Source organism: Jatropha curcas, chromosome 9 (assembly GCF_041381405.1).
Source record: "Jatropha curcas cultivar XTBG-Jc1 chromosome 9, XTBG_Jcur_1.0, whole genome shotgun sequence".
NCBI classification, from domain to species: domain Eukaryota; kingdom Viridiplantae; phylum Streptophyta; class Magnoliopsida; order Malpighiales; family Euphorbiaceae; genus Jatropha; species Jatropha curcas.
The window spans coordinates 24,273,688-24,293,973 of record NC_143159.1 but is presented as its reverse complement, the minus strand read 5'-3'; the positions used below and the strand labels follow the sequence as shown (position 1 = coordinate 24,293,973).

Below are 20,286 nucleotides of genomic sequence, written 5' to 3'. Positions count from 1 at the left end.
TTTCTGGCATTGATTCTCTATATCCTGAATATGGTTGATACTAATAAGATGATTGAATTTTGTAGTTTAGCTTACTTGTTTTGGCATTTTCGAAATTAGATGCTTTGGAATCATAAATTAGGCCTCCTGCTCTAGTAGTTGTTCATGCCTTATGGGAGTTGCATGACTTTTCACGAGAAAATATTGAATTAGCAGCGAATTTTTAGCAACTGATTGTCCGTTGCCAATCAGCAACGTATTAGAAACGATTTAGCAATGGAATTGAACATATTATTTTGCATTTAGAAATATTAGAAACGGATCAGGAACGAAATATTTAGAAACGGAAATATCGTTGCCAAAAGTCCCAGAAATTCGCGGGTGTCTTTTAGAAACGGATTAGAAATGAACTAGAAACCGATTTTAGAAACGGATTAGAGATGGACATATAAAATACGTTTCTAATGTTAATGTTTCAATATTTATTGCTATTTTTACATTTTATTTTACTTCTATCTCATACAAAAAATGTAAAAGATTTGATAAAATATTATTAGGTGAAAATTTTCAAAATAAAGAATAAATGAATAATCTGTTTTTTAATAATCTAAAAGATTTTGCCTAATATTTAAAAATTCAAATGTTTAAAATTGTTAAATAAATATTTTTTATAAATTGAATAATTTTTCAAAATAAAAATTGGTGAAATAAAAAGATCTACTATGAAATTTATTACGTTTAAAAAAATATATAAAAATTTAAGAATTCAATTGAAACAATAAAGTTAAAAAATTAACATACAAAACTGCAATATTATTTAAAATGTTTAAATTTATGATTTTTTCAATAATAGTATCATATTAGTTAAAATATGATTATATATATTTATAAAGTAAAATAAATAAGAAAATATTAATTTCTTTTATCTAAACTTTGTTCAACGACATGCGGGCTTGGGTAGGACTGTCAGAATGGGTGGCGGCCATAGCTGGACTCGTCCTGTGGCTGGCCGTGTTTCGTGCACGGTGGACGGGGCAGTCTTTGCATCTGAACGGAAGGTGGCATGGGGGGATATTGTCCAAAACTCATCTGGTCAGTTCGTATGTGGCTAATCTTCTTGACTCTCGGGTATTATTCTCCTAAAGTTGTTGAGGCAATTTTGGACAGACCAGAAAGTGAGTCTTTGGGCCTGAAGCCCATTGTCTAAGCAATCCTGTAAACACATCATTAGGCCCACATGTCAATCATAAGTTTAAATTCTTTTTTCACTTAATCCTTTTACTGTTCTTTAATTACATTTCTGCCCAACTGCGTTTTTTCCATTTAACCCTTTTTATTGTTTCTTAACTACATTCTTGCTATAACTTGAATCTTGTTATCTATTTAAAATTTGTTAAATTAACTTTTTTTTTTTTTAATTTATAAAACTAAAGCTTAATTTGAGTTTTTCATTGCATTTTCTGAATCCCTAATTAAAAATATTTTGAATAATTAGTTTTATAGTATATATAATTGATTTACCATTCATTTATGCATAAAAAATAATTAATATATAAGCTTTTCTACAGTAACATAGAACTCCAAGTAAATTCTAGAAAATTTTATTTAATTTTTTATACCAAACTATTATGCCCTTAATGGTAATTGAATTCTTGGATTTGCAGGAGCCTTACTGGGAGAAGCTTTTGCGGTATTGCATAGATAATAATTTCTACCAACGCTGCCCTCTTCCTGAATGGATTTAGAAGAAGGTGGTGATGTTTGTTTCCTGAGAAAGTGCATTTGAGAATTGTGATTTATGAGCATAATTTGAATCCAGAAAGTTGGAACCTTAAGAATGAAAAGAAAATAAAAGGATTTGATTAGTTGTTTTGCATATTAAGAATTGCGTTGAGTCCCACATTGAGAACACACATTGTTGAATATGTGGCAGATTACTATAAGTAGAGGCTAAGGCATTCGAGAGAAGATACTTACCTGGACGGGGTCAATGGATAATCAAGAAGGTCTATGGCCTAGATCAGTGACTTCCATTGCACTTGGGATGGGTGCTGGTCTAAGGTCTCCCCGAGAGGGAGAGCCTACGTCATAATTTGTGGCAATAGGGGCCTGCGTTCGCGCGGCCCCTTTCCAATTTTAATTTTTGTGGTATTTAATATGAACTTTTTGGTATTTTTAAGATTTTTTTATTTTTTTATATGCCTAAAAATTTAATGCATAAATTTGAAGTTTTTATTTAAATCCTATTTGATGTAAAATGAATTCTATGAAATTCTATGGATTTATATTTTTGTATTCATTTAGTCTTAGTATTTAAAAACAGGTTTGATTTTCTTCTATTTTTTTTGCAAAATTTGAATAAAAATATTCATAAATTTAAAAGTAAAAAAAAGATAATAATTTATAAAATTTAATTTAATTATAAATAAGAAAATATTTACTCAAAAATAGTAATTATAATAAAAATAAACTTAAACCATTCGGTTACGAACTGGAGTCGAATCAAAATTGAACTGGTCAAAACCGGTACTAAACCATGATCAACGATTCTAGGTTTCAAACCATATCTGAAATTATATACTTAAAATTCAGTTCTGGTTCTTCATTTTTTATAACCGGAACCTGCGGTTTTAGTGTGAAACCAGGTTTGCAAATATGAAAACATGTTCTTGAAAACTTTTTTATTTTGTTTTTCTGTTTTATTATAATTTTTAAAAATAAATTTTTAAAATTTTTATTAAATTGGTTTAATTTTTTTCAATAGTAATATTTATTATTATTTATTCAAGCTACAAATTTCAAAAAAAATTTTTAAGAAGTTTGAAATAAATTATTTAATTTCAATTTACAATCGGAAAAAAATCGAAATTGGGGGTTTCAAAACCTTCCTAGAAACCACTTAGAAGTAGTTTAGTTTCAATTTCACATTTTTTTATAACTGGATTTCAAAATTACCGATTTCGAAACTATGGTCATGCCTTACGTAAGTAGACACAAGTTAAAAATTAAATGCATAAACCGATGATTAGACTTAAAGTTATAATATTTTATGCATAAACATAAATTAAAATTTAGGTAATATCAAAGTTCAATGACAATTGATAATGAATAATATTGATTATATGTAAAATAATATTAATATTAAATTAAAATTAATGCAACAACGACTAATAATAATAAGTCGAGCAATGAATATTCGAGGTACCTTGATGGTGGAAAAACCTACATAATGAAAGTAAAGAAACACTTAATAGCAAAAATAAATAAAACTTGAATAGATAAAATAATTATATTTACAGTGATGATATGCAATATATAATTCCTACTAAGATGGGATACAACTTATAGAATAGAATTATACTTCCTAATTAAAATATATAAGACTTCTACAATTGGGTATCGATTTAAAATATTAAGCACTATAAACACGTGTATTTATAATAAACAATTATCTGTCAAATATTAACTATTAAATGCGGAAAAGGATTTTTTAAACAAATTAAAGATTAAATAAAATTTAATGTATGTAAGTAGACATTCAGCCACATCACCGTTCATACCTTCTATTCTATATGACACGTCAGCCATAATCCACACTAGTACTGGAGATGCTCTAATGTTGATTGTTTCTCAATTATTTTTAACTTAAACTTAAGAGTGTGAAAAATCTTTGGACAACGCTTCTTATTCCAAAGATTGTTTTCAAATTTCAAATTTCAATTTTCTATATTAAAAGAGGACGAGATAAGCAGAGGGAGGGGAATGTGCATTCTTAGTCATTACTCACTCGCAAAACTCAATGCATGAATTAAACACTATACTTAATGCTTTAACAGAGGAAGAATGAGAACATAAAATAAAAAATAAAAAAAAAAAAAAAATTTGAGAAGGCAATTACTGAATTACAACAATCTAAATGGAAATGGTGGATTTGATGAGATCAAAATGATCCATTTAACATTACTCAAATGGTAATTGTGAACTATTTAATAATTTCAAAATAATATAGACAAATAATCAAATGATGCAAACATGTTATAAGAACTAACTAGGAACTTGAGGAAAAAATAAGAGCATCGGATTGAATTGCTCTTATTTAATTACTACATAAAATGGAACGACTTTTTAAGAAATGCTTTTTAATGCTAATATCTAAGCTGAGGTGTTAAAAAAAAAAAAAAATATTGTCTACTACATCTTTTATTTCTAGAGTCTTTTAGACAATGTGAGCATTTATTACTTTTTAGTGACTGGTTGCGTATTGAATTGTGGGCTTAAAAAAGAAGATAGAAAATGACTCAAAATTAGTGTATATTGGAGAGAGATTCTTAAAATTCAATGTCTATAAATAGACATTCAGCCACGTCACCGTTCATACATTTTATTCCACACGATACATCAGCTACAATTTACATTAATATTAGAGATGCTCTAGGAGTTAACAATCATTTCTTTTTGGAGCCTAAAAAATAAGGATGCAAGGGTGAGTAGGGTTGACAACATGTTAGATATTCGCTTAAAATATATTATATGAACTCGAATATTCTAATAAATTAAGTAATCGGAGTTCATTTATAGTTTTATTTTTATTATATGAATTCATGTCAAACCCGATTATAAATATCTATTTAATACCCAAATCCTTTTAAATATATGTTTTACATTAAAAATATTACTACCTCTGTCCCAAAAAAGGTAGTCCATCTTTTTTTTTGGTTTGTTCCAAAATGTAGTCCACTTTCTTTTTTTTGTATTATAGTTAACTCTTAAATTGTTTATTATACCCTCATTAAATTTTATCTTATTTTCAATAACACTCATTAATTTTTATTTATTATACAAATATAATAAGTGCTCATGTGTTATTTAAAATTGACATAATTGAAAAGTTATATGAATAAAATTGTATTTTAATCATACTTCTTAATCTGTGTGTAAATAAAAAGTGAACTATCTTTTTGGGACACGATGAATATTTTATTTTTTATTTTGAAAAATAAAAATAAGTAAAAATCTTAAACTTCTATTTTTATTCATTAAAAAGATAATATCTTTGCTAACTATAATACTAATTACAATTAGAAAGGTATATTTCAAAATTTTAAATATTTTTAAAGAATATTATAATTTTTTTTATTTTATATAATAAGCTTTTAGCGAATAAAAAAAAAATTAATAAAATGAAAAATTTAAGCATGCGCGCAACAAATTCCTGGTAACTGAAGCTTGTAACAAAAACTAAAAATTTGTAAACCCTCCGATAACACAATTATGAGTACTTCCTTATAGTACCTCTGCACCGCTACTATACTCTAGCTTTCCCGAACCTTCCTTTGCTCGAAAGCCAAACTCATCGTATCATTTCACTTTCAAAACTCTCTCAATTCTAAATTAGCAGAAGAAACAATATTCGCTCAGGGAAAAAAATGTTTAAGAAGGCAGTAGAGGCAAAATCGCATCAGAGGCTTTCTGGTGCCGACAGAAAAAAGCTTAAACGAACCATCAGAGATAAGTTTCCTCGAGCTTCTGATGCCGATATTGACATTTTACTCCCGCCCAAAGTAAAGATTTTTTCTTCTTTGCACTTCTTAAAAAAATTTTTTAGTCGTGTTTCTGAATGTGTATTAGTGATGATGAATTTATTTATTTAATGCATTAATGGGTATTTGATTTTCATTGGTTTTTGAGACGCTTCTATTGATTTTGTTAATATTATTTATGATTTGGGTATTTGTTAGTTTCTGTGAATATTAAGTGCTTGATTTTGATTTTGGACATTTGGTGTTACTTTAATAGGTTGTAAAGTTTATGCATTTCTATTCTCATTTGGAGCTGGATATTTATATTTTATCAAACGCATATTTATCTTCAAATTGAGAGTGTTTGTTTGTGGTTGAGTATAGAAAAGGAATAAGCTCCAAGGTGATACTAGAAGTTCTCAATTGCTAAATTTATATTAACCGTATTTAATTTGCCTTTTGGAGATAGTGGAAGATAGTGTTCTGATTGTTGTTTTATAATTTAGGAACTGATTCTTTTTTATTTTTATATGATGTGTGTTTTAGGCAGAGATTACTGTTGCAAAATTTCAAAATCGAGTCCATGTATTTGGTGTCGAAGGTGGCTTTCCTATGTTTTTTGATGTTGATGGGCGAGGCACAGAAATTTTCCCTACAGGTTGGCAATAGCATTGTTTCATGTTTTTTTTCCACTATTATTTCATGTTCTTTAAATTTTATTTTATATGAAAAAATAAGTGTTGCTCGCTGAAATGTGTACGTTGGCATTCACATGCTGTGCTTGCTTAGTAGCTGGCTATGTTTGCTTAGTTCTAGCTCATTGTTTTTCTATAGTAGTAGCTTTTATGGTGCGGAGCACATGCCTCTTTTCCAATAGCCACCTCCCATTAACTCGAATCAAGTTTTAATCCTAAGTTTGGAGTTGACAGAAAAGATCGATTCTCCATTAGATTTGGTTATGTTTTCAAGGAAGTCTAATGATGTGACTGATGCACTGGAGTCATCCTTAATCTACTACTTTCTTCATTCCGTAATTTGTGCGTGATTTATCATCTAAACTGTTCTATCTACCATTCTATGTTTGATGTTACTAAACCATTCTTGCTAATATATGCTGTATGTTTGATTTGAAATACTAGAAAGTATGGTTGAGCTCCATTTGTTTCATGGCAATGTCTTCAAAGCAGTTTTATTGCTTAGGGAAAATTTCCACTCAAAGCGTTTTCTTGGTAAAGTGAAAACCTGGCCATATTCAAGGAAAATGACATCCCTTTCTTAGAATAAGAAGTAATTTCCCATATCTCTAAAAAGTCATATGAATGGAAAAAATAATCCATAAGAGGACCTCATATGTGTGTGTCCATTAGTTATTTTACCATAGTTCTTTTAACCTATAGTATTTTAAAATCAAGTGCATGTAGGCATATATCTACTTGGTTGTCTAAATTTTAGCATAATCATCAAAAGAAAATTAGTTTTGATGCATTCTCCAAAATTTGGAAAATAATTTCCTAGTTCATTTTTAGTTGTACTATAAAATGGCAAGAAATAACTTTGTTTTCCCACAAAATACTGCAAAATATTTTTTCACATGGAAGTCATCTCCCGTGTGATAAATTGAGCCTAAGAAACTGGAAATCTATGGTTTTAGGATTTTTCATGAATTGCGTTTTGGATTTACTTGTTTCGGTTGTTTGAAGAGGAAATGTTAGTTTTCTCACACTGATATGCTTCTATGGCAGATGCATACATCATTGTGTCTATGCATCATTTTGATGGGGTGTTGCTTGGTCTCTAACTAGTAAGAATATCTTGATTCTGGAAGTCCTTTGTTGCTTATAGTTTAGAAAGTTAGGACGTGGGGGGAATTCTTCCAACTATGAACATTTGATGTAAGATATAAGGAAATATGCTTCTTGTACCTGTGCTAGTTGTTTTTTTTTTTAATGAAGGTGCTAAACTAAATTATGAAAAGTTAATGCTAATAAGAAGGTATTTTATCATGGAGCATAATGTCTTTTTAGCTGGAAATATGTGGAATGTAATGATAGCATTGATTCGCCGTAGATTCGATCTCTCCTTACTTCTTTAGAACACGATCTCATCGCTCAAGTCCTCTTCAAGCCCTGTATCAGCAGAAGCAAGGGAACTGATTGATCTTCATGGCCTGGAAACAAGATAATAGAATCTCTTCGGAAAGATAGCTCAACATAAGCTATGTTCAATGGGCGAAGACCTTCAGAGGCAGGGTAAGAGTCTCCCTTTTTCCTAGCCCAGAGACAGGACTACTTAAGCACTTTAACCGATGCGTGGGCTTGACCAATCTCTTCTACGCTTACTTCGACGCCGAATCAAAGACTGAATTTAAACTGGAAATTACTAAATAAAGCAATCTTCTTTTTGACTAATTCCATTCTTCCTTGTTTGATCTATCTCTGTCACAATTAATCTGATTGACTTTCTTGCCAAAGCCTTACTACATGAATTTTTGTCTTGCATGCTTCTGTTTTTGAATTGGATTTACTATGACGTCTCTTGTGTTCAGCTGCAAATGGAGTATTTGAGAAACCCGAGGCTGAAGCTGAATTTTTTTTAAGGGATGCTTTTTTAGTTAATATAATTAATTCTTGTTTTTTGGTTCAGCTGTGTGAAAAAGGAATAAGAGTTTTTCAAGTTGTCAATACTAGTTTAGGGTACTGTAGGTTATGAGAATCTTGAAACGCAGCAAGATTGATTGAAATGCAGTTGACAATGGGCAAAACTGTTTGTACCTGATACTGTGGCTTAATTGGGAGGCCTTGATGCACAAAAAAATATGATGATATTAATGAAGCTTGGAGAATTTGAGATTGCAGCTGTTCTAGATTATGAGAAAATAAAGAGTGTTAGAATCTTCAACATCGCATATGCAGAATTGTTTTTGCTCATATTTGAAGAAAGAATGTTGGAGCCTCAGAAAATGAACCTTCAAATTTTACTGGATGGTAAAATTATTTAAAATGGAACCTATGTTAAAATCAGTAGTGCAAGGACATTATTAGTACCTAAACTTGTAGCTTACTTCAGTTGAGCCCTTAAACTAAAAGTGTGATCTTCAAATTTGATTTTTATACAATCAAGTCTTTTTTTTTTTTTTTTTTTTCTTTTTTTTTTTTTTTTTTCCCAGTATATTGAAGCATTTACTTGTATCTCTGACCTCCAGAAGGCAAGTTTTGTTTTTTCTTTCTTTATTTTTTTTTAACTATTTGAAGAAATCATTTCGTTATTCTTTTTCTTTCAGTGAATGAAAACAATAAAAACATAATGACAACATTTAGAATGAATTTCAAATGAAGATTTTAAGAAGTTGATTCTTATTTTCCTACTTCAAAATGATAGGAATATGGTCAATTTGATTAAATTTTTTATAAAATGTTGCGTTAAAGAGATGGTTGCACATTTTATAGCTTTGGGGCTCAATTAAAATTGACTAAAATCTTAAAGACTAGGGGGCTCATTTGAAATATACTACAAACATAAAAGACTACAAGTTCTTCATTCAAAATACAAAATTTTTGTTCTCTTGATGGATATTGATTTTTTTTTTCCTATTTATTGCTTCCATTTTATCATGCAGTTTTCGCTCTTTGGAAGGTCCCTGAATTGTTGCCTTCTTTTATGCTTAAGGGGGGTGAGGTCTCTCGGTTTGTCATTGGAGGGGCGGATTTGATGTTCCCCGGCATTACTGTACCTGCTGAAGGCCTACCTTCTTTTTCAGCAGGGGAAGTATGGGCAGTAAAAGTTCCTGGAAATCCAGCACCTATTGCTGTTAGCATTCTTTTGAACCTCTGGCTCAACTTGATAGTTTCCTTCCATTTTTGTACTATCTGATTCTGACCTGGTGGTTGATTTAATATTTGTTTCTGCAATTTTTTTTTCTTCTATGCAGGTTGGATCTACCACTATGAAGAGCACTGAAGCAATAAAAGCTGGTTTGCGTGGAAAAGCCTTAAGGATAACTCACTATTACCGAGACTTACTTTGGCAAGTGTTGCTAGAACTTTTTGGGAGATTGATTGATTATTAATTAGTCCCGTCTTTGACATACTCTTACAATTGCAGGGAATCTGTTGAGGGCCATTATGTGCCAAATGCAGGTTTCTTGGAAGATGTTGTCTTTGAGGATCCTGCTTTCTCATCATCAGTTAAAGTTCCCGATGCATGTGAAGCTGGTGGTGATGATGATCAGCAGAATGAGGATCAGAGCAAAGAAATTGGGGAATCTGCTGACCTAAATGAGGTCACATCGGAGCCTCATCCATCTTCAAACGTGAAACTTGATTCTAAAAATGACATTGTAGAACAAGTCAGTGCAGATGTGGGTGATTTGAAAATAAAAGATAATATAGCTACTGATGAATCAAATGCTGAGGGGCAGCATATGTTGTCAACTACTGATGTGGATGCTTATTTGGACAAATGCCTGTTGCAAGCCCTGCATATGACTGTTAAGGACAAAGATCTTCCAATGCCTGGAAGCACCTTATGGTAAGTTGTTTATAAGGAAGTTTGCATTCCCGTCCCTTCAATCTCACATTTGAATTGGTCTTCGACATTTCTGCATATTTAACATCCTATGTCATTGGATTAACATACAAATTGATGATTGCATGTCTGTGAGATTGTTTCCATGGTTGCCTTTTGTAACTAAACTTTTGTATGTGGTGAACAATTACCTAATGATCTTGAGACTGAGATACCTTTTTCTCTCTTGGTATGCAAGTTATCTTATTCCATGTAGAAGTTATATGGAATGAATCATGATGGTATATTTTGTTGTTTGGCATCTGATTTTCTGATAATTGTGAGAAATCTAATGCTGTATTTCCTCTTTGTAAAACTAGAGAAACTGATAAATCCATATTGATTGCAGGCTCATTTTGATGGCGGGCCTTAGGGTTGATTAGCATGCATTATGAGTTATACATCTATGAATACACATTTCATTGTGATTCTGTGTCAGGAATTTGTATATTTTCATCTTGGAACTGAATTCTGGGAGGGACATTGGTATATACCAAAATACTAATGCGTGTTGAATCTCCCTTATGTAACCTTTATAAGTGTTTTAGTTATTTCTTGTTTTTGGAGGAAATCATTGATGGTGAACTTCTTAAATAAAGTTTGAGTCCTAGATTGGAATTTATTGAAATGTTTCAATTGGCCAAGGCTAACAATAATTTGAACTTCATAGGCATCATGTTAAGATTGTGCTTCTTACCCTAGTTAGTTATCTGTCATGGGAATGATTCCTATCTATTTGACATGTAATTTATGTGTATTGAGTATTGAAAATTAAAAACCAAATGTACATGGAGATTCCGTTGTTCGGTTAGTGTCACATTTTATTTGTGCACTTTGTTGCTTTATGGATTCTATTTCCCCCATGTGAATTGGTTATCTTTCACCAAGCTCGTCTTAAATGGAAATGTTTATGAGGAGGTAAGAAGACTATTTTGCGCATGGTGCTAGATATAATGCATTAGAATAGGGGAAATTTGGTCAATATTTGCCTGTAAATTTGGGGTGTGTTTATTTTGACCCTTACAACTTGTATCCTTTTTTTGAATTCTGCTCTTTGGACCTTCAAATTTTGCAATCATATTATTCAACTTCCATTGATTGAGTCCACTCCTAATTAGTAATTTGCATTGATGTGGCAGTTCTATATTTTGTCACTTGGCTTTTTGTTTTTTCGGTTTTTTGCTGATTAGCCTTAGTAATGACAAACTCGGAAATTAAGGACTTAAGCTTTGTTTCTTTCATGGAAAGTAACTTGTATGTAGAAAAGTTTGATGTAAAAGACTCGCTGTGAAAGTAATTATTTTCCATCATTTGGCTATTGATTGAAATCAATTGAAAAAATTAATTTACTTTTCGATTTAGAACATCATGATAATATATGGAGCTATGAGTTAGTTTTCCATTTGTAGTAGAATGACTGATAGGATTACATGAAACGGTAAAGTTATGGAAATGGGGAACTGTGCCTTGAAGGCAGTCAACAATGGCTAGTGGCTAATAAGCTTGTACTTATGTGGACGAGTTTGTGGAAGTCCAAAAAAATTAGCTTTTTTGCATGCAGGTTGAAGATATTTTAAGTGCTGTTACGAATGTAGTTTAATGGCTGTTTCGAAGCTTTTATAACTAAAATATCTGAAATTCAAAACATAAAATTTTATGATTTCTAATCAATATTAGGGGTCTTCTCATAGCAGCTTAAACAACAATGCAAACAGACCCGGACAATGTTTTGGGTGGACTGAATTTCCAATCTGTCCCAAAGATGAGAAAAACACAGCATTTTGTTTATTTTTTGGGGAAACTCTTTTCTGCATAACAAATAGAGCCTAATTACGTATTCAATTTATATCCTCCTTGATGAAATTATATTCAAATCGAAGAAATTTTAAAAGAAAACATGTCCTTATTCAAGTTATATTCTCCTTGATGAAATAATTTTCACTTGCCTTTTAATATTTCAAAAGGGTGGTGGTTATTCATATGGTTACACACTTTTTACTTAGTATTTCATATCTCATAGATATAAGTTGTTAGCACTTTTTATTTGTCAAAAAGGTGTTTAATGTTTTAGTTCTTACCCTGATAAAGAGGTTTGATTAGTTTGAATAATCTATTTCGAACTTGTCCTGGCTATATTTTGTCATTTGTCTGCTCTAAGTGTTTGGACTTTGAAGATGCTATTCACATTTAAGGCAAGAAAGCATTGGCTTGATGTTACTGACTGCTGATTAATGTGACATCTGATGAATACAATAAAAAGGTAGATATTTCATAAACGTGGGTGTGAATGAAAGTATTCACTTTAGTTTCCTTTGTGTTTATGTGCTCACACACACAGAGCGACGGCGGGCATGCATCAACTCAAATAAATTAACTGGACCTTGGTGTCATCTAACTGAGGGTTCATATTTAAGATCTTGAACTTAATTTGCCACTGTACTGGATGGGCTATTTTTTTTCTCATCATTTGTTCTTTGTCTTTCTTTTAAAAAAAAAAAAAAAAAAAAAACAACGCTGCTACTTTTCTGTGATGGTGTAGGTCAAACCATGTTTTGCCTTGTAGACCTTCTGGTGTCATGCTAGATATCAAGAAATCATCCCACAAGAAATTGTCGAAGTGGCTGCAAGCAAAATCATCTGCAGGATTGGTGTGTTCCCCACTCTCTCCTTCCTCTTTGAGACTTAAGATTTTAGAAAGAGCCTCTTTTAATTATTTAGAAGCGGACAAATTGTCGGCAGAAATAAATTAAAGCAGTTCAAATCAAGTAAAAGAAGAAAAAGCCCGATATAAAAAGAAAAAGGACTAGCAAATTCAAAATAAAAAACCAAATAGTTTTGAACATTATCAGTATTTGCTCTAGAACTTCAGAAACTTAAGAGTATCTGAAATTACTCTCCAATAATTTCAACAGCTCGCAAACAATAACTCAATCCAATGATAACACCTTAGGGGGCAGAGGTTAAGGGTTTGAAATAGATTGTCAAAATTTATATTGATATACATATATCATTTGATAAGAAGATTACCTAGAAAACAAGATGTAGATAAATAATGAAAAAAGATTTTCTTAATTACAGTTGCATGGTCTTCAATTAAACTGTGCAAATATATTGACTACAACTTTCTCTAGAAAAGAAAAAATAAACCTAAGTTAACTTCAATTGTAATTCATCGAGAATCAATGCATGCTTCAGTTATCCTGGCTTTTTCTTCTTTTACTCGATTTGAAGTTCTTTTACAAAAGTAAGGCCCATTAGCCTTTTAGAACTGAAATGAACTGCAAAGTCAGGATACACATTCAAGCAAATATATCAGTTCTTTGTGGGAAATTGATATATTTTTGACATTTAGAATAACTATTGTTTCATGTGGACAGATTTCAGTGAAGGAAGACAAATATAAAAAGGAAACTGTATTATTTTCCATTAACCGCGCCCATCCAGATTACTTATCCTTTAAGCCAGAGAAGAGGCAGGAACAGAAAATTGATCAGACTGCTGATCAAGCTACTAGTGCAAGTCGGCCACAAAAAACGCTTGAAGTGACAGAGATCTATAAACCAAGTGTTCATGTCAATCCCATTTTTGCTTCTGTTGGTGCCGATACTGGGAAACTTTACAGTGCTTCCGAAGCTTCTGATATTGTCTTCAAGTATATTGAGAAAGAAAATTTGGTCAAGCCCACAAACAAGGCTTTTGTAGTTTTAGATCCAACATTATGTGATGCTTTGTTCAAGGGAGCAATTAAGAAAGGATCAACATACCCAACTGAGATTCATAAGAAGGATCTAGGATTGACATTTGTAAGCCGGATGCAAGCACATTACGTTGTTACGCGTGGAAGCGAGTCAGTTGTTCGTAAAGGTTCATTGAAGGCAATTCAAATTGTAACAGAAAGGCGACAAGGTAACAAGAAGGTCACAAAGGTCTCAGGTATAGAATCATTCTTGATGGATGCTGAGGCATTGGCATCAGAGTTGCAGAAAAAATTTGCTTGCAGTACTTCAGTGCAAGAGCTACCAGGTATATTAGGATGAACTGGTCGTTGATGGTATTTGTCAACAGCAAATACTTTTGCTGCTAAACTCAGTTTCTGGGTCTAAATTTTTTGAAGTTAACATATGACTGTAATGGCTGCAATGTTCATTTTTTTAAGTGCTGCACTAAGTATTTTCGGCAAGAACTAAAATAATTATGCATGAATGTGCTTATTGTGATGTTACTCTGCATGTTGCTTTGGTATTTTTATCTTAATGTCATTCTAAATTATCTCTAACATAAAGATATTTTGTTTTTTAAATTAAATGATACAAATACGCACACAAAAAAAGAAAAAAAAAATCACAAGTGTTGATACTGTGTTGCCACATGGGTGTAAGCTATGGATCTCAGTTGCATTGGGATTCGCAAGTACAGTATCTTACTATATATATTCAGTCTTAGACCTTACATGAAAAGAGGAGGTACTATTATAAGGTTCATAAGAAGCAGTTGCAGTTGTTGCTAACTTTGATTTATAGAGTTGGCCACTTGGCTGGTTGTGGCAAGTAGGGAAAAAGCAAGAGAGCATCATTTGTGAGCAGTTGGCTTTACCCTGCATTTTGGACCTTTTTAATTATATATTTCATGGATTTTAGAAAGAAGAAAAAGGAATCAATTGTGGAGCTTGCATCTTTGGTTTAAACAGAGTACTAATAACCAAGAATCATTCTTGTTTCCCTTTTTTGTTTATAATCAATAAAGCTGATTATTCTCGGCTTCATTCTGGTGATTTTCTAATGGTCTTTGTATAGTAGTTTGTATTGCATGTTAGCAATGGGATTGGAGTCTTTTTGTACTAGTGATGGTTTTTTTTGACTGTTTTCTTTACCTCGGGAGGATTTCGTTTTCTGCTCATGTGTAATGTATAGGCTTAAGGGCTTTTTGTTTGTGGCAGGTTCCATATTCAGAATAGAAAAAAGAGCAAGGGGTGGTTTACTAACTGCGTGAAGATGCATGCATGTTGAAAGTTCATTTTTGGTTGTAAACCATTTAGAAACTTGTGATTAGCTAATAATAGGATAATTGGATTTTTGAACTACCCTAATTTTCCATGTAATTGGCTGTTCATCTTAGTAATTATTCTGCAGTGTCTTATCACTCAAATTATTATTCCAATTAGCAGAGTATTTCTGGTTTGCTTATGGAAAATGTTTTTGTGTTTTTTCTGTTTGATGTCTCAGCTAAATATTATGTTTTGTTGAGTTTGATTTTTCAAGGTTTGGTAATATTTTTGGTCATAGTTTTGATATTTTATAACAGGTTGTATGAAGAGTAAGTAAAAGCTTACTCTAGTATCATATTTCTTTAAGTTAATGAAATTAGCCGCATCATTGCAACGAAGATTATGCTAAAGTAGTAACACTTACCTTTTGGTGATGCTATTGACGGTAGTGAGTAGTGACAGCAAGATATCAGTGGTTAATTGGCTATTTAGTTGTAGAGTAGTGAAAATGAGCATACTGGTAGAAGTAATGGCAATAGCAAAAGCCAGTGGTGTAGTTGGAGTAATTATATGCCAAGTGGCTGTGGTGATAGTGAAGGTTCATGGTGGCAATTGTAGGGCCAAAGATTAGGCAGATGCTGGTAGTTGTGGGACTTGACTTCGGAATGCTGAACATGCCTTGGTTTTTTTCCTAATGTTGAGGACCCGTGTCACTCTTATGTTGCATATCTCATTTTAATCAAAACTTTTGGAATTTTACTTAAATGTTTCAAGTTTTTCCATTGTAAGATGGATATGAGAAGTGACTTGGGGCTCTGACTGATGTTTGAAATAACTCTTACCTTATTTGTAATTGGGCTAGTGATGAGGTATTAGTGTTGTAAACGTTGTTGCCATCCCTGTTAAGTTTTTGAATGTTATTTTTTGTAAAATGTGGCTTTATCTGCATATGCTTGTCTCCTGAAATGTCTTTTCCACATTGTACTTTTGCAGGAAAGAAGGGGTTTGAGGTTCTTATTCAAGGTGGTGTGATCGATGATGTAGCACGGCATCTGGTCGAACAATATGGGGTTCCAAAAAGATATATTGAGGTTCTTGATAAAACCAAGAAATGAAAAGTACTCTTAATGGTCAGTTTTTTCTTTTAGGCAGCTATCTTATGTTGCATAAAATGGCATAATGAAATTTCACATTAACCTGAATGTGTTTATTTATATTGTTTCGGGATAAATCAACCTTTTCTCTTCTGGCTTTTTATTAACTGATGTATATACTTCTGTTTTCATTGTCTGTTTTTCTCTTCTCTCTCTTTCTCTCTCGGCACCGTTTGCTTGTTTCTATGTTCTTTTTTTATGTTTTATTGGTTAGATATTATGATGAATATAGTGTATATCTTAATTTTATTTTCTCCCCTTATTTAATTTGCCTGTTTACTTTATTTCTCAATCATGGTACTTGATTTGCTATCTTTTTCTTGAATTTGCATTTGCTTGACGAACCATGTAAATTCAGGAAAATTAGGTTTCAAATTTTACAGCAATCAATTAAAATGATCATATTCCCAGCAGTTTTTCTTTCCTGCAGAGCGCCCTAGTTGGTGAAAGACTATTGCAAATGCAGCAATTTGAACTGTCTGTATTAATAATCTTAGCTTAGACATTCAATTTACTGTATGAGCCTTTTTATTACATGCATCTGAATGATGCTAGGTGGAGTTACATATTCTCGTCCCAGTATTTTGCCCTGCTACCATGTCAGCAAACTACTCCCGTTGTGCAAGCAAAGACTAACTAAGAATATAGGAGACCATATTACACATGCATCAACTTGTAGCTGATGTTATATTTTGGGCATATGAATTAATCGTTAATAAAACTTCATGTTGATTTCTAACTTTGACTCAGGTGGGAGTATTCATGAGATTATGGAAGGAAGCAAATTACTAAATTACTACTTAAACCCTCATTTGATACAATCCCAGGAATGAGTGCTGAGCGGAGGTTAGAATTGAGTTTTCCTTGAACTTGCTTTTATACGAGAAAATTAGGGTCAAACTTCCTTCTGCAAAGATGTTCAAGTATATGAAGTTTTTCTGCAGCAATGCCTAAATCTACGCCGAGATTAAATTTTAGGAAATCGACTATTTTACATGACTTTTCTGCAGCAATGTCAAACTTCCTTTTACTTTCGCATGTCAAGATTGTATAGACTAATCTTTACTCTTCCCCTTACCTGGAATGGGTTGATTTAGTGTTGGTTTTGTAATGATCTTATGGCACTTCCTACTCATGTTATTTGTTATATTTTGTGATTTGAGAGGTGAGGTGAGCCATGTCTTGCATGAATGTTTCCATTTTTAACATAAATGAACAATTTTCCTCCATTGCTTGGGTGTATAAGGTGAGAGTATGTGGTTCGGTACTGAGTATTCCCTCACTTTTGTTACTGTGGGATGGTTACAAACACGTAAAATTCTTTCATCCAGAAAGCCAGCATTTTACTATTAGTTAAATAAATTTTTTAAATGAAATATGCTTATATTTTGTATGGATTTTTTTTTTTTTGATTGAAATACCTAATAGTGGATTTAAGCGAATGTTAGGGGCGTTATAATAACTTCTCAAAAAAAAAAAAAAAAAAAAAAAGAAAAGAGTATTAATTAGGATATAATTTAGAGACCTAAGTCTGTTTTACCTTACATTTCAAATTTTTAAATCAGGTTGTAATTGTTAAAAAAAAAAAAATTGTAATTATAGCAACTTACAAGACAAGACAGCTAAAATTTGAAGTATTTCTGCATACAATCACATTTATCCGAAAAATTCACTACTGGAATGGACACGGTATATCTTAGGAAGCCGAGGGAGGATGAAATTCATGCTTCACCAATTATATATCGATCTCCAATTTGTTCAAACATCTCTGCAACTTCCTTCATTGATGGGCGGTAAATGGGATTTTCATTAAGACATTTATAAGCAAGCTGAGCAATTTGTAAAGCCTCTTTGATAGAGTATCTTCCCTCCAACCTAGGATCCATTATCTGTCTCAACCTTCTTTTATGGACTAGGCTTGGTTTTGCCCAATTCACCAGGTTTTCTTGTTCCAATGGACGTCTTTTATCAATTGGTCGCAACCCTGTTAGCATCTCGACCGAGACTACTCCGAAACTGTACACATCGCTCTTTACATACAATTTTCCTGGTAAATTGGTGCCATGTAACTACAAGTTATTGAAGGCCAGAAATTTGAACAGAACTAGTCATCTGAGTTTTAGATGGTTCAAAGAAATACCTATGGCAACGTACTCGGGATCGATGTAACCAACTTTACCGGCAACTTGTGCCGTTACATATGAATTATCAGCAGGTCCCCACATTGCCAAGCCAAAGTTTGATATTTTGCAGTATAAAAGAAATGCAAGAGAATAACAGGTTAAAGATTGATATCTTTGTATAAAGTGCTTGGTTTAAATTACTTCAACGTTTACAGATTTCCAAAAGGCATATATAAACAGTACAGCACTTTTACCTGATTAAGAATCACATTTGAGGATTTGAAATCTCTGTAAATTATTGGCTTCTCCATCGTATGCAAGTAACACAGACCCTTAGCCATTCCCATCATAATCTTAATCCTTGTTTTCCAAGGAAGCAATCGATCCGAGCTCTCTGCACAAAGTAAAAAATGCAGTGCATAGAAAAAATGAGGTAATTTTATTTATTTATCAGCAAAAACCAAAGTATGTTGCATTTGACCACTACAGAGTTTACACAGATTAATTAGTTCTTACTTCCAAATAAATGGTAATTCAACCTGCCCTTTTGCATGAGTTCATAAACAATAAGGAAATTCTCATTTTCCTTACAATATCCCAACAGCTTTACGATGTTAGGATGAGAAAGCCTTCCGAGGAAACCAACTTCTGTCTGTACAAACAATTGGTACAAAATTACAACACAATGATGAAAGTGCCCAAAGAAAATAGATTCATCACATTTAACAATTATACTAGCAGAGAGAAATTGAAAACTATAATATCCCCAAGGCCTGTTAGGTATCAATGCTTTTATAGTTTTGGGTTCTTATTTTCCAATTGTCAAAGGAGATTATATTACTGAAACGTATTTATTTTTAATTCTTGACAACGACCAAATATATATATATAAACAAGTAGCATTAGTTTATATATATAAACGAAATAATATAATGTACGAAGATATACCAAACTCTCTCTCCATTGCCGTAATCCTTTGTTTCTGATGAGCAACATTCTCTACATAGCAACAGCCTGTTTCTCGTTGACATAGCCCTAATAGACATAGCCAAAACCTCCTTTTCCCAAAACCATATCACTTCTAAAATTAAAGGTTGCCGCTTTCAATTGGGCAAAGGTAAAAGCTTTGAAATTTGAGTCAGATGCAGTTCCCTCATCTGGGATATTGTCATCTTCTATTGCCGCTGATATTTCATTGTCCTCTGCATTATTATTGGTGCAAATAATAATGCTGTAATATTGGTAGTTGCCATGGACTTCCGGCTGCTGCGGGAAACGTCGTTAGCCATAAAAGAACCATCACCTGATCATACAATAACGTAAAAAAAACAGAGCATTTTAGTGCCATCACATGTTTGCAGAAAGTTAAAGACAAATTAAGAGCAAAATGAACAAAACCCAATTGTAAAATGATCAACTTACTATCAATCAGATGGGCGATAGTACTCGGGAGTGGATCTGGTTCTGGAATCGGCTCTACAGGTTGTGATGTGGTGAGGTCCATGCGGATATCAGATTTTGGCGTTGGATTGGACTTTCCAACAATGTAACTCGAGCAAACACTCATCAAAAAGATTTTTTTTTTTTTTTTTTTTCTTTATCTCTCTATACTGGCTTACTCACTGTTGAAAAGAATAAGACATTACATAGAGTTTTGAGGATCGAAGTCATTGCCATTTAGAGTTCTACTCTTACTCTGTCAATGGTAAAAAATTGGTATTTTTATCAGAAACTTTCAGGTCAACAACTTGCAAATATAAACATCTTAACGTAAACAAGGGGTTGAATACGACGAAGTGGAAGCAACCTTAACAATATTTTTCTTGATGAATTAAAAATAGTTATAACTTGCTTCTTCAGAAAGAGTTTCTCATTCCTATTGCTTCTTATCACTTTCTTGTTTCATTCCTCGATTGCATGGAAAACGGGGAAGAAACAGGGGTAAATCACATTTATGATATCTG

At 32.3% G+C, this 20,286-nt stretch overlaps 2 protein-coding genes and 1 non-coding gene across 7 annotated transcripts; 2 read left to right on the top strand and 1 right to left on the bottom strand.

Moving 5' to 3' along the window:
- The first annotated feature begins 1,948 nt into the window (after nucleotides 1-1,948).
- LOC119370758 (U1 spliceosomal RNA) lies at nucleotides 1,949-2,109 on the top strand. Its single transcript, XR_005178312.1, has one exon. It is a non-coding gene; the product is annotated as a U1 spliceosomal RNA (small nuclear RNA).
- A 3,110-nt stretch (nucleotides 2,110-5,219) lies between these two features.
- LOC105640082 (eukaryotic translation initiation factor SUI1 family protein) lies at nucleotides 5,220-17,428 on the top strand. 5 transcript variants are annotated; one of them, XM_020681713.3, is made up of 9 exons: nucleotides 5,220-5,540; nucleotides 6,045-6,156; nucleotides 9,165-9,305; nucleotides 9,427-9,521; nucleotides 9,600-10,025; nucleotides 12,601-12,709; nucleotides 13,439-14,084; nucleotides 16,039-16,175; nucleotides 16,950-17,428. In XM_020681713.3, exons 1-8 carry the CDS (start codon nucleotides 5,509-5,511, stop codon nucleotides 16,158-16,160), a joined length of 1,683 nt encoding a protein of 560 aa, XP_020537372.1. In that variant the 5' UTR covers nucleotides 5,220-5,508; the 3' UTR covers nucleotides 16,161-16,175; nucleotides 16,950-17,428. The 5 variants fall into 5 exon arrangements, with proteins under 5 accessions (XP_020537372.1, XP_012079694.1, XP_089582242.1 ...); XM_012224303.4 differs by having other exon boundaries at nucleotides 5,221-5,540; nucleotides 9,115-9,305; XM_012224304.3 differs by lacking the exon at nucleotides 6,045-6,156.
- A 276-nt stretch (nucleotides 17,429-17,704) lies between these two features.
- LOC105640083 (putative serine/threonine-protein kinase PIX13) lies at nucleotides 17,705-19,889 on the bottom strand. The gene is made up of 7 exons (XM_089726374.1): nucleotides 19,745-19,889; nucleotides 19,364-19,605; nucleotides 19,271-19,321; nucleotides 18,839-18,974; nucleotides 18,550-18,716; nucleotides 18,340-18,514; nucleotides 17,705-18,246 (listed from the first exon to the last, which is right to left on the bottom strand). Exons 1-7 carry the CDS (start codon nucleotides 19,887-19,889, stop codon nucleotides 17,921-17,923), a joined length of 1,242 nt encoding a protein of 413 aa, XP_089582500.1. The 3' UTR covers nucleotides 17,705-17,920.
- Between the last annotated feature and the right edge of the window lie 397 nt (nucleotides 19,890-20,286).